Source organism: Bactrocera oleae, chromosome X (genome assembly GCF_042242935.1).
Source record: "Bactrocera oleae isolate idBacOlea1 chromosome X, idBacOlea1, whole genome shotgun sequence".
NCBI classification, from domain to species: Eukaryota; Metazoa; Arthropoda; class Insecta; order Diptera; family Tephritidae; genus Bactrocera; species Bactrocera oleae.
In genome coordinates this window covers 16,050,003-16,062,935 of record NC_091541.1, presented here as the reverse complement: position 1 = coordinate 16,062,935, position 12,933 = coordinate 16,050,003, and the positions used below count along the sequence as shown (strand labels likewise).

Here is a 12,933-nt window from a genome sequence, read left to right as displayed (position 1 = left end):
TGTACATACATACTTACATATAGAGCAGTGCGCTCACATGTATTTATTGATAATTGATAATGTATTATTATATTATATAATATAACATATTGATGTACATACATAAATTATTAATTCTGTAAAAATTGAAATTAGAAAATTATGAAAATAGTAAAATATCATTTTTTGCATAATCTTTCACATTTTATCAATGTAGCATTTGTGCAAAAAAATAATAATTTATCAATTTTTCTTCATAAAAATCGTTTATATGGCAAAAAATAATCATGCATATATGAAGTGGCATTTGTATTTCTTGTTTTCTCATTCATTTCATTTCATTTTTCTCTTTATATTGGTAGATACGTATTTTGTCAGAGAACTTTGTTAAACATTCTCGTTTCTGTTAAATAACAGCAAAACTATACAGAAAGTGGTGAACTCCTTGATCTCAAATTTTCAGTTAAACAATCGAGCATCATACAAAATTCAATTTGCACCTTCTCATTGTTTTAAGTTCTCTGGTTGATCCAAGTACTCGAATCCAAAACCAACCACATTATAATGTAAACAATACAAGTAATGAACAGAATACAAGAATACATACTACAGACCATATGCCAGCGCACAAATAAGTAATCAACCACCAAATGAAACACAAAGGATAAATAATATTAAAGAGGATAATTTTTTAAATCAAAACTAACTCTGTTAAACTAACGAAAATGCATATGTTAAAATTTTAACGAAAAGGAAATATCAATTTTTAATAACTGAACTACAAAATATGGTTCATACGATAGCTATGGCAAAAATAGTAATTTTAAACCCTGCAATTTTACATTTAAATGAGATAAAAAATATAATACAAAATGAACTCGGACGATTGACTATAACTGACTTAATGGACATTTCTAACTTTAAGATATTACAAAATAAAGATGTAATTGTTATATATATTAAGTATCCTAAAATTATAAATGATTGCAAATATTATGAAGTAAGAGCAATCACACAAGAAGACGGTAAATTAGTAATTGACAAAGAAATCGCAAAATGCAAAAAGAATATATTAATATAAAAAATTGTAAAAAAGAAATGATTAACACGTATTGTAAAATTAATAATACAAATACTTGCCTATCAGATATTTTGTCCAGAAAAAAAGGTAAATGTAAAAAAATAAAAGAAAAAAATAAAGAAGTAGATGTAATTAAAGAAGGAGCAATATTAGTCTCCGGAAACAACACAGTTGATGGCTATGCTATAAATGGAATTTACCTTGTTACTTTTGAGAATTATACAAATATTAATAATGTTATATATGAAAATATCGATTGTAAAATTTGGAAATATTTAAAAAACAATCACATAAATAATTTTGAAATTATAGAATATATTGAAACAAAAAATAAAGAAATGAATTTTGAAAACATTAATATTTTAGCTGAACGAATGAAAGTTTTTAAACATCATTCATTTTTATGGTACATACTTGTAATTTTGTTAATAATGTACATAATTTGTAGAATTGTAAAATTTAAAAAATCTCATAAAAGTTCTGAAATAAATAAAAATTTAGAATATCAAAAAATATCATATAACGCTATTTTGGATAAAATAAATAACTTATCAAAATATGATATTGAATCCGGGACGATTCATCTTAGAGAGGGGGGAGTTAACGGCAGCCTCCACAAAGTAACTTTACGATCATTATAAACAAAACAATTTCTTTGCACTCAGCAAAAATAAGCATCTTTGCTTATTTAAGTAATCAATACTCTTTTCAATAAAGCTAAGACCACAGCTTCTTAAATAAGCATCTTTGCTTATTTAAGCAACAAATACTCTTTTTATTAAGCTAAGACCACCCATATAATGTAAACAACAAAACTAATTGCTGAATAAGCGAATATTGTAAATTGACACTTATTATAAGACTTAAGCATATAAGAAAAATGTATATATAGGAGTAAATTGAAATAAAGAGATTCAGTCTTCCATCAGGAGCACTCAAACCAATCGTTTGATTTCTTCCGTGCGTTGCGCGGAAAATATATTTTTTTAATACTTCCACATACGAGGAAGTTAATTTGCATTACTTATTTTGCGCGGTCATACGCATATTTGTACATACATACTTCCATATAGAGCAGTGCGCTCACATGTTTTTATTGATAATTGATAATATATTATAACAAGTATATTATATAATATAACATATTGATGTACATATGTACATACATAAATTAGTAATTCTGTAACAACTAAAATTAGAAAATTATGAGAATAGTAAAAAATCATTTCTTGCATAATCTTTCACATTTTATCAATGTAGCATTTGTGCAAAAAAATCATATTTTATCAATTTTTCAATTTTTCATCATAAAATCATGTATTATTTGTTTTCTCATTCATTTCATTTCATTTTTCTCTTTATGTTGGGAGATACGTAATTTGCTGCGAACGCTGTTATAAATTCTCATTTCTGTTAAATAACAGAAAATATTACAGAAAATGGTGAACTCCTTGATCTCAATTTTTCAGCCAACCAATCGAGCATCATACAAAATTCAATTTGCACCTTCTCGTTGTTTTAAGTTCTCTGGTTGTACATATTTTCAAAGTCAACATTGGCATACACCCCGCAATACCCCTTGTATCAAACAAGCAGGATTGCGTCCATAAAAAACTAAAAGCACATTGATCTCTACAACGAGCTCTCAATTTCACGAGCACATAAATATATATGTACACACAAGTCCGTGTATTAGGGTGTACCTAAATACCCCAACATAAGGACATAAAAGTATTGTTAAATTAAAAGTGTGGTTCTTAAGTAAATTAAGAAAATTTAAATTACACTCACAACAAAATATTTAAAATAAAATACAAATTAAAAAATTTAGTTCGCAGGTAAATATTTATCTAGTCCAAAAAAAACTCGTATGTACGTAAAAGAGTATTCGGTATTCATTATCATATATTGCTGCGTTTAAATCAGTTTACACTGAGAAAATTTTAATTAGCTTTGACACATATAGTAATAAATAACATAACAAAAATGGTTAATGACGACAAAAATCAAACTACACCTGCAGGAGCTACACGCTCAAAAAGGTTACCAAATTCATTTCCGAGAGTGACAGATTAACACGATACTGCACTGGATTTTCATCTTCACCGATTCAAGACATCTCTGAATCGTAATGGGAAATAAAAAAACAAAATACTGACAATTTTTGGACTCGTCTCCAAACGGCTCATGACGCCATAGTAGATTATGACAATTCAGATCTACCACACGATTTTAAATCATCGGCCTACGCACTATACGAAAACTGCTTATACCAGTACGAAGAAACAAAAGCTATGATTTCTGATCAATTAAAACTAATAAAAGCTATTGCACCTACTCCACATCCGAGAGTAGAGCTGCCACAAATTCAAAGTCAAGAGGCAAGTTCAGGCATCCATCTCGAGGTGCCCGCATGTGACACATAAATATTTTATGGAGGTTATGAAGAAAGGCCGTCCTTCCGGGATATGTTCACTGCCGTATACATCAACCATCCAAAATTATCAAAAGCGCAAAAATTGTATCACCTCCGATACAAAACTAAAGGTCAAGCAGGCGCAATAGTAAAACAGTTCGTACTAAATGACGACAATTTCAATTTGGCTTGGGAAGCTCTAAAATCTAAATATGAAAATGAAAGAATATTGGTCGATAAACAAGTAACGACACTAATAAACTTGTCTAAAATTAAAAAAGAAACAAGTGAAGAATTTGTTAAACTACTATCCACCGTTTCTAATTGTTTGTCGGTTCTACCGACACAAAATATTCCCACAAACAGCTGGGACCCTATACTGGTAAACATATGCACCGCCGCATTACCAGAAAAATCGTTACTTTTGTGGGAGCAATCGCTTTCATCACGAAAGATATGCCCCACGTGGCAACAAATGAAAGACTTTCCAACTACCCAGTACGAAATTGCTGAAAGGGTAGATAAAAAACTAATTAAAACAAAAATTGTTCAACACGACCTAAAAAGAAGCTTCAATAGACCCCAAGCTAGTAGCAAAACCAAATTAAACAGAAGCTTGTACGAAACACAATCGTTCACATCCGAACAGAACAATCATACATCTTGCGAACTATGCACGAGAGGGCATAAACTACAATCTTGCGAGATATTTAAAAAATTAAAAATTCACGAAAGAAACAATTTTATAAGATCAAAAAGACTTTGTACAAACTGCTTGTCACATGCGCATACACTTAAAGAGTGCGAAAGCAAATTTAATTGCGGTTATTGTCATAAACGACATCATTCTATGCTTCATTATAACAATTTTTCCAAAGCAAGAAGCATAGTCCTTCCGCAACTTACTAACATGCTTCCAAGCTATCACATAAATAGCAAGCATTGGCAAAAGGTTTCACACCTAAAGCTAGCAGATCCCAACTGCAACGCCCCCGCTCAAATAGATATTATAATAGGCGGCGATCTCATACCACAGATAATACTCGAAGGCATTGAGAAAATTTCAAATACACTATTGGCACAAAACACTATATTTGGTTGGATTCTAAGTGGACTAGTTCCAGAACCAGTTTCCACATTAAGAACTCAAGTTGACGAAAATTCAAAGAATACCTTAATTCACAATCAAGGAAATTTCGGGAATTAGAAAAATGCCACCTCATATCAATTACAACCCCAGAAGATCAGTATTGTGAAGACTTCTATAAAGCCACAACTACTCGATCAAATAATGGCCGGTACGTCATACGACTACCACTAAATTTACAATGTTCCAACACTGCACGAATTGGCAGAAAAAACAAAGTCAGAGTCCCTTCTGACAAGATCAGTTTTAAAAACACAAATATGTAACTTTTCGACCCCGCAGGATGGCTCTTGCCAATAATGATACAAAAATCCTGATTCCAAAAGCTTGAGATATGTGGCGCGCTCCTACTCGCCAAATTAGTGCATACGCACTTTAACATATATCAAAATTGTCTCAAAAAAGTCGAAAAATTTACATATAACAAATTGTCCTCTAGTAGCTTACTTTTTCATAATATAATCATATAAAACAATTTAAAAATAAAGTTAAGCGGTCACCATACTCCCAATGCGATACAATGACGCACCAAGCTTTACAACAAGCAAAGGTCGCTCTAATCGCATATATCTAAGCCCTCCTCGTATTGGTGGTTTATGGCAAATACTTGTACAAATCCCCTTAAAACGCTCGCAATATCCCTCTTCAAAGGTTTCAATGGAGCACCCATTCTGGCCATATCTGAGCTAGGCGTGGAGTCGCCATCCTATAAGCCGATAATAAAGTAATAGTAGATAACCGGCAATAAAATGAATAAACAAAATTATACCATCTAATAATACGTCGGCACAACCACCAATCTAATAAATGCAAAACAACGTTGCTTGCTTAACGCACTAACTTCCAAATCAAAACACATAATACCCATTTCAAAATCAAAATTCCATCCTACACGTACACTTAAATATGGATCTACCACTACTGCATTATCATGCACACCGCGCGCTCTGCTACTCAAAAAGCAGTACGCCGAGATACCTGGAACGTTTATGTGCAACACTAGGGAAAATATTCGCCTATGTTTAACTGAGCTAAGCCTCAGTAAATAACCATAATACTCTACTCGGAAAAACTTCAATATATATATGTATATATATAAAGAAAGTAATAAATTTTCATATAAGTATTAATTGTATAAAGTGAAAGAAGTAATAAAAACTTTCAAATAAATGCTAAGTATATAAAATCAAAGAAGTAATACATTTTTATATAAACAATAATTGCATAAAGTCAAAGAGGTATTAAATTTTCACATAAATGCTAAGTATATGTATAAAGTCCTACAAATAATAAATTTTCATATAAATATTAATTGTATAAAGTCATAGATGTAATAAATTTTCATATAGGTATTAATTGTATAAAGTCAAAAAAGTAATAAATTTTCATATACATGCTAAATATATAAAGGCCTACAAGTAATAAATCTATATATTATATATCTATACTAATATTATAAATGCGAAAGTCCGTTTGTTTGTTAAGCTTTCACGCAAAAACTACTTAACAGATCATCATGAAATTTTGTACATATACTCTTAGAGGTGTCAGAATGAACATAGGATACTTTTTATTACAAAATTTATAAATTTTTTACGGATTATTAAAAAAAATTATTTTGGAAGATTATATATGTTTGGAAAATAAATTTGAAAATTTTGAAATTGAAAAAAAAAAAGTTTGGCAGAAATGATTGTTTGTCGAAAAAATTAAAAATGAAAGAAAACATAAATATATAAAAAACGTAAATCAGAGAAATAACACAAATATTATTAGTTACTCTTATTAAATATAAAAATGCCTCGAAAGCGGAAATCGGCGCTGTCAAGAAATTCTACGCCGGTGCGTAAGGCTAAAGTTACACGAAATAAAGAATGTGAAGTTCAAGCAGAGCTGAGAAGGCAACAGCAAGCAGATCGACAACGTGTTTTGAGAGCAGCTGAAACTTCTCATCAGGCACGAGTACGTTCGAAAAGACAAGCTAAGCAGCAGGAAGCTGTATATTTTAAAATTTGAAAATTCATTGCCTTTAGTAATCCAAGCCATGCAATAAAATATATTCTTTATATGGATCCATATCTACTATAATGATATCAGTTATTTATTTGATGGATTCGACGCGAGCGAAGCCGCGGGTAAAAGCTAGTAATATTATAAATGCGAAAGTCCGTTTGTTTGTTAAGCTTTCACGCAAAAACTACTTAACAGATCATCATGAAATTTTGTACATATACTCTTAGAGGTGTCAGAATGAACATAGGAAACTTTTTATTACAAAATTTATAAATTTTTTACGGATTATTAAAAAAATTATTTTGGAAGATTATATATGTTTGGAAAATAAATTTGAAAATTTTGAAATTGAAAAAAAAAGTTTGGCAGAAATGATTGTTTGTCGAAAAAATTAAAAATGAAAGAAAACATAAATGTATAAAAAACGCAAATTAGAGAAATAACACAAATATTATTAGTTACTCTTATTAAATATAAAAATGCCTCGAAAGCGGAAATCGGCGCTGTCAAGAAATTCTACGCCGGTGCGTAAGGCTAAAGTTACACGAAATAAAGAATGTGAAGTTCAAGCAGAGCTGAGAAGGCAACAGCAAGCAGATCGACAACGTGTTTTGAGAGCAGCTGAAACTTCTCATCAGGCACGAGTACGTTCGAAAAGACAAGCTAAGCAGCAGGAAGCTAGAAGAGCAACGGAAACGCAAGAACAATTGCAGGCAAGAAGAATTAATGATGCAGAAGTAAGAACCACGCGTCGTCGTAATTTCATAACTAAGAATTGGTCTGTATTTAATGGTACTGGTTTTCAATATGATCCTTTAGTTGAGTATTCTAATCATCCCTTAATTGTTATTGGCTCAATGTAATTATACTATTTCCAGGAAATAATGAAGTAAATCGTCGTTGCCAGTATATAGATGGAGTAGAAAGAGAAACATTATTAAAAATTCAACGAATGTTACACAGTCACAATGATTTGGATCCATATTTACTATAATGATATCAGTTATTTATTTGATGGATTCGATGCGAGCGAAGCCGCGGGTAAAAGCTAGTTTTTGTATAAATATTAAATATAAAGTAACACAAGTAATAAATTTACAAAAAAAAAAACAATTGTAATTTTGAAATTATTAGTTGTCTTATGACACGACAATCTTTGAAAATCACATATATAAATTATAAATAGGTTGAAATAATTTTTTTATATATTTTCGAGTTAGTTAGTTAGATTTACGTGTCAGAAAACATTTATAATAAATCTGCTCAAATTGACATATACTGGAAAAATACTTTTATGAAAATTAGTATTTGTATGACTTTATACATTTAGTACTTATACGAAAAATGTAATAATTTTTCAATTAAGGATTAATTGTATAAAGTTAAAGAAGTAATAAATTTTCATATAAATGCTAAGTATATAAACTCCTACAAGTGATTAATTTTCATGTAAGTAATAAATATAAGGTCAAAGACGTTATAAATTTTCTTATAAGTATTAATTTTACAAAGTCAATGAAGTAATAAATTTTCATATAAATGCTAAGTATATAGTGTCTGTAGGGCTACAAAGCTTTTTTTGTAGCCGCGCAAATATCGAAAAAGCGAAATATTTAAGCAAAGTTGTAACAGCGATAAAATACAAAGGGCCGAGTAATGATGCTATGTGTGGTCAGTTATTAGACTAACTTTATTCGCAAAATTCTAAGCAATATTGCAATACCGTTCAATACATAATTTCCGCTAAGTACATAGTTTCATTTTCTATTAGTGCATATCTACATAAGTATGTAAGTTATATAAAAACAGTTCATAAATAGAGAATAATCCAAGTACATACTTTACTCTATTGCTCCTTCGTATATAATGTAGTTATTAACAAAAGAGAAATATAAAAAAATGGGAGCGCAGCATTCCAAGAGGCTGCTTACATATTAAGCTTAGTACATGTTAAATGGGACTAGCTAATGTGCACAAACAAATATTCATTGTACAAAGCAAGCGCAATCAAGCAATAAATATGTAGGTATGTACACAATGCAAATACAATTATTAACTGCATTGAGACGAATGACTAATGCTTGCCCTTGAATATTAGGCAAATAAGTAGAGAACAAGAAATAGCAAAAATATATAGAACATATGACTGTATAATGCATTGGTTCTCAATCGGTGACCCAACATCCCGGCCCCGTTGAAAGGCATTTTAAACAGGTAGAAGGGCTAGCTTGTGAATTGGTCGCCGAATGATTCCCTTCGTTGTTCGAATGTCCACCACACGCACTTTAGAGTCCTTTCCTGGAATACTGTTTATAACTCTTCCAATATGCCATTTTTGTGGTGGTAAATTGTCTTCATGGATGATAACCATTGAGTTGTTGTTGATGTTTGGTCGCTCTGTAAACCACTTTGATCGTACTTGAAGTTCGTTTATGTATTCATTTGACCTCCTGTTCCAAAACATTTGTTTAATGCTTGTGACCTGATTCCATCGTTGTACGTTGCTGATGTTAGCTGACAATCTCCGCTCTGGGAGTGCCCCAAGTGAACTACCAATAATAAAATGCCCCGGGGATAATACTTCATAATCATTTGGATCCGATGACATTTACAAAAAAAAAAAACAATTGTAATTTTGAAATTATTAGTTGTCTTATGACACGACAATCTTTGAAAATCACATATATAAATTATAAATAGGTTGAAATAATTTTTTTATATATTTTCGAGTTAGTTAGTTAGATTTACGTGGCAGAAAACATTTATAACAAATCTGCTCAAATTGACATATACTGGAAAAATACTTTTATGAAAATTAGTATTTGTATGACTTTATACATTTAGTACTTATACGAAAAATGTAATAATTTTTCAATTAAGAATTAATTGTATAAAGTCAAAGAAGTAATAAATTTTCATATAAATGCTAAGTATATAAACTCCTACAAGTGATTAATTTTCATGTAAGTAATAAATATAAGGTCAAAGACGTTATAAATTTTCTTATAAGTATTAATTTTACAAAGTCAATGAAGTAATAAATTTTCATATAAATGCTAAGTATACTACATTGGTGTAATTGGACGAGAATTTAATACAGCTTCTATATCAACCAGGACTGTTGTTAGTTCCTCAGCTGTGAGTCTTGCATTTTTGATGGTGCGGTTGAGGTGACCCTTAGCCGATTTGACTGCTGCCTCCAAAATACCGCCAAAATGAGGTGCTCTTGGAGGAATAAAATTGAAATTTATAAATTCATTAGCACAATATTTTACAATTGCATCTTTGTTTTCGGTTTTAAATAAAAATGACTTTAATTCAACTAGTTTGTTGCAAGCACCCACAAAAATTGTTGCGTTATCGCAAAAGATGTCAGAGGGTAGACCTCTTCTTCCAATCATGCGCTTCAATGACGCTAAGAATGCGTCCGTGGATAGATCCGATACTAGTTCGATGTGAACCGCCTTTGTCGCTAGACAAACGAAGATCCCAATGTACGCTTTAAAAGGTGTTTTGCCTCGAATACGCAAATATACGTTGACTGGTCTGCAGAAATCAATACCGCACCGCGCAAAAGAACGAGATGGAGTTAAACGCTCGACAGGTAACTGTCCCATTACTTGGTTCATCAGCTTTGGCTTGTAGCGTATACAATGTGTGCATGATCTGACGATACGTCTTGCTAAATCGCGCGCATTGACTATCCAAATCTGAAGTCTTATCAGTGCTACGAGTGCCTTTGGTCCTGCATGGTAGTGTTTCCGATGTAGATGACGAACGTAATGCACAACAAAATTGGCATTTGTTTGGCAACAGCATTGGGTGTTTCCTTTCTTCTGTAATATCTGCTGATTCCAATCGACCTCCAACTTTGAGTATTTGAAATTCTTCGATATACTCTAGAAAAGGATTTAAATAACGTAACGGGCCATTTATCGTAAGCTCTTTCTGTAAAAGATGAATTTCATTAGCGAAATGTATGTGTTGGATATTCCAAAATATGCTAAGAAAGGCGTGATGTAACTCTTGTAGTAAAAGTGTTAATGAGTCATTAAGATTAGCTCCATGTCGAATTTATTGACGAAGCGAAACATCCAAGCTATTAATCGAAGGCTGCTAGTGTAGTTACTCCGCTGATTCACAATTTCCAAAATGTAATTTGTGCTAACAATTGTATTGAATGCTGATTTTCGTTTCTCCCTATCGACAAATTCCATGTCGATATCATCGCAGCTGTTCTTTGGCCATTTATCTGAGTTTTCGTATAGAAACTTTGGTCCGGTGTACCATATTGAATTAACAAGTTCCTTTACAGTACGAAGGCTGCTAGTGTAGTTACTCCGCTGATTCACAATTTCCAAAATGTAATTTGTGCTAACAATTGTATTGAATGCTGATTTTCGTTTCTCCCTATCGACAAATTCCATGTCGATATCATCACAGCTGTTCTTTGGCCATTTATCTGAGTTTTCGTATAGAAACTTTGGTCCGGTGTACCATATTGAATTAACAAGTTCCTTTACAGTACATCCTCTAGAGGCAACATCCGCCGGATTACACTGCGTTGGTACATGTCTCCAATGGGCGCCTTTGGTTAAATCTTGAATTTCCGAAATTCGATTACCAACAAAAGTCGAAAGTGTTGCAGAATGCATCTTAACCCAATGTAATACTATTTGTGAGTCTGTCCAAAGAAAAATGTTAAAAGACTTGTTAGAAATTGTTGGTTTAATTTTTGCTAAAAGACGAGCAAGAAGAAGAGCGCCGCAAAGTTCTAATTTGGGTAACGATTGTTTTTTGGTGGGTGCCACTCTGGACTTCGCAGTGAGTAGGCGAATGGTAGTAGTAGTGCCACATTTGTTGAGAACGCGAGTATATATTGCGCAGCCATATGCACGAATCGATGCGTCACAAAATCCATGTATCTGAAGAGATTCCACATCTGTCGAAAAACAGTGCCTCGGCACTTTAATTTGTGAAAGATCCGATAAGCAGTTAAGAAATTTTTTCCAAGCAAATTCGATGCTCTGTGGCACAGATTCATCCCAATCCAACTTTAGTAGCCATATTTCTTGCAACAAAATTTTTGATGTTATAATAACAGGAACTAAAAGTCCAAGTGGGTCGTAAAGTGATGATACAACAGAATGGATGGAACATTTTGTAAGTCGACCAATCAGTGCTAGTTTTGCTTCAAATGGAAAAATAAAACAATCAAGATTTTGGTTCCATTTTAGTCCAAGTGTAATAGTGATGGATGTATCTACGTTTAGATCCTTTATAGAGTCGTCTTCTCTGAATTGATGATAATTGGAATGCCCCTTTGTTAATTTAAACTGTCCTAATTCTAACAGTTGTATTACCTCTTGCTTTATCTGTGCAAGTTCGGTTAGAGTATCAGCACCACAGAGTAGGTCATCTACGTAGAATGATGACTTCACGATTTTTGCGCCAATTGTAAATTGTTCTGAATGCTGTTCAGCTAGATATAACAAACTCCGTATAGCAATATATGGTGCAGCAGCCATTCCATACGTTACAGTATTTAGTTGATACGTGCGAATATCTTCAGTTGGTGAACTCCTCCACAGAATATACTAGAACTTTCGATCATCTTCGTGCATTAATACTTGGCGATACATCTTGACTATGTCGGCAGTGAGTGCAAACCTGTGGAATCGAAAACGAATAAGAAGAAGAAAAAGTTCACATTGAATTGTAGGGCCAACCACCTGAATATCAAATACAACTCGAAGCTTTGTTGTTGTACTTGTTGGTTTTAGCACACAATGATGTGATATATAATAATGCGGTTCGCTGAGATTTGGATTTTTTACAACCCTCATATGACCCAAACTCTCGTAGTCGCTCATAAATTCAACGTTTTGTTCTTTTAATTGTGGTGATTTGGCTAATCGACGTTCTTGTGCATTAAATCGTCTCAATGCCGTGGTATATGACTCGCCCAAACATGTCGGATCATCCTTGAAAGGTAATTTGACAACTTTTCCGGCGCAAGGTCTTCTTGACACAGTTGCATTGTATATGTGATCGCAACTCTATTGTTCCCGAGTCCGGGGCTCTGGTATGGTAGTGATTTCTTCCAATTTCCACAACTTTTCCAATTTGGCGTCTAAAGATTCATTGGCTAAAAATAAACAAGATGGTTTGGATATGTTGTTACTGCCCGTCTTATAACGTCCCGAAAAAATCCAGCCTAAGAGTGTTTTTTGCAAGATTGGTAAATTAGATCCAAGATTGATTTGTCCTACAGATAGAAGACTGAAGAACGTTTCT

The 12,933-nt window shown here is 32.4% G+C and overlaps 1 protein-coding gene across 1 annotated transcript; it reads right to left on the bottom strand.

The window, feature by feature from the left end:
- Positions 1–9,701: 9,701 nt before the first annotated feature.
- On the bottom strand, positions 9,702–11,291 carry LOC138858074 (uncharacterized). The gene is made up of 3 exons (XM_070112540.1): positions 10,779–11,291; positions 10,199–10,584; positions 9,702–9,861 (listed from the first exon to the last, which is right to left on the bottom strand). Exons 1-3 carry the CDS (start codon positions 11,289–11,291, stop codon positions 9,702–9,704), a joined length of 1,059 nt encoding a protein of 352 aa, XP_069968641.1.
- Positions 11,292–12,933: the final 1,642 nt, after the last annotated feature.

Excerpts from the sequence above, each read along its gene's own strand:
- LOC138858074 (XM_070112540.1), bottom strand. The coding sequence starts at position 11,291 with ATGCATTCTGCAACACTTTCGACTTTTGTTGGTAATCGAATTTCGGAA. Across the intron at positions 10,585-10,778 it reads CAAATTACATTTTGGAAATT|AAAGAGCTTACGATAAATGG; the intron begins GTGAATCAGCGG and ends CATCTTTTACAG. Across the intron at positions 9,862-10,198 it reads TCGTTCTTTTGCGCGGTGCG|AGCACCTCATTTTGGCGGTA; the intron begins GTATTGATTTCT and ends TATTCCTCCAAG.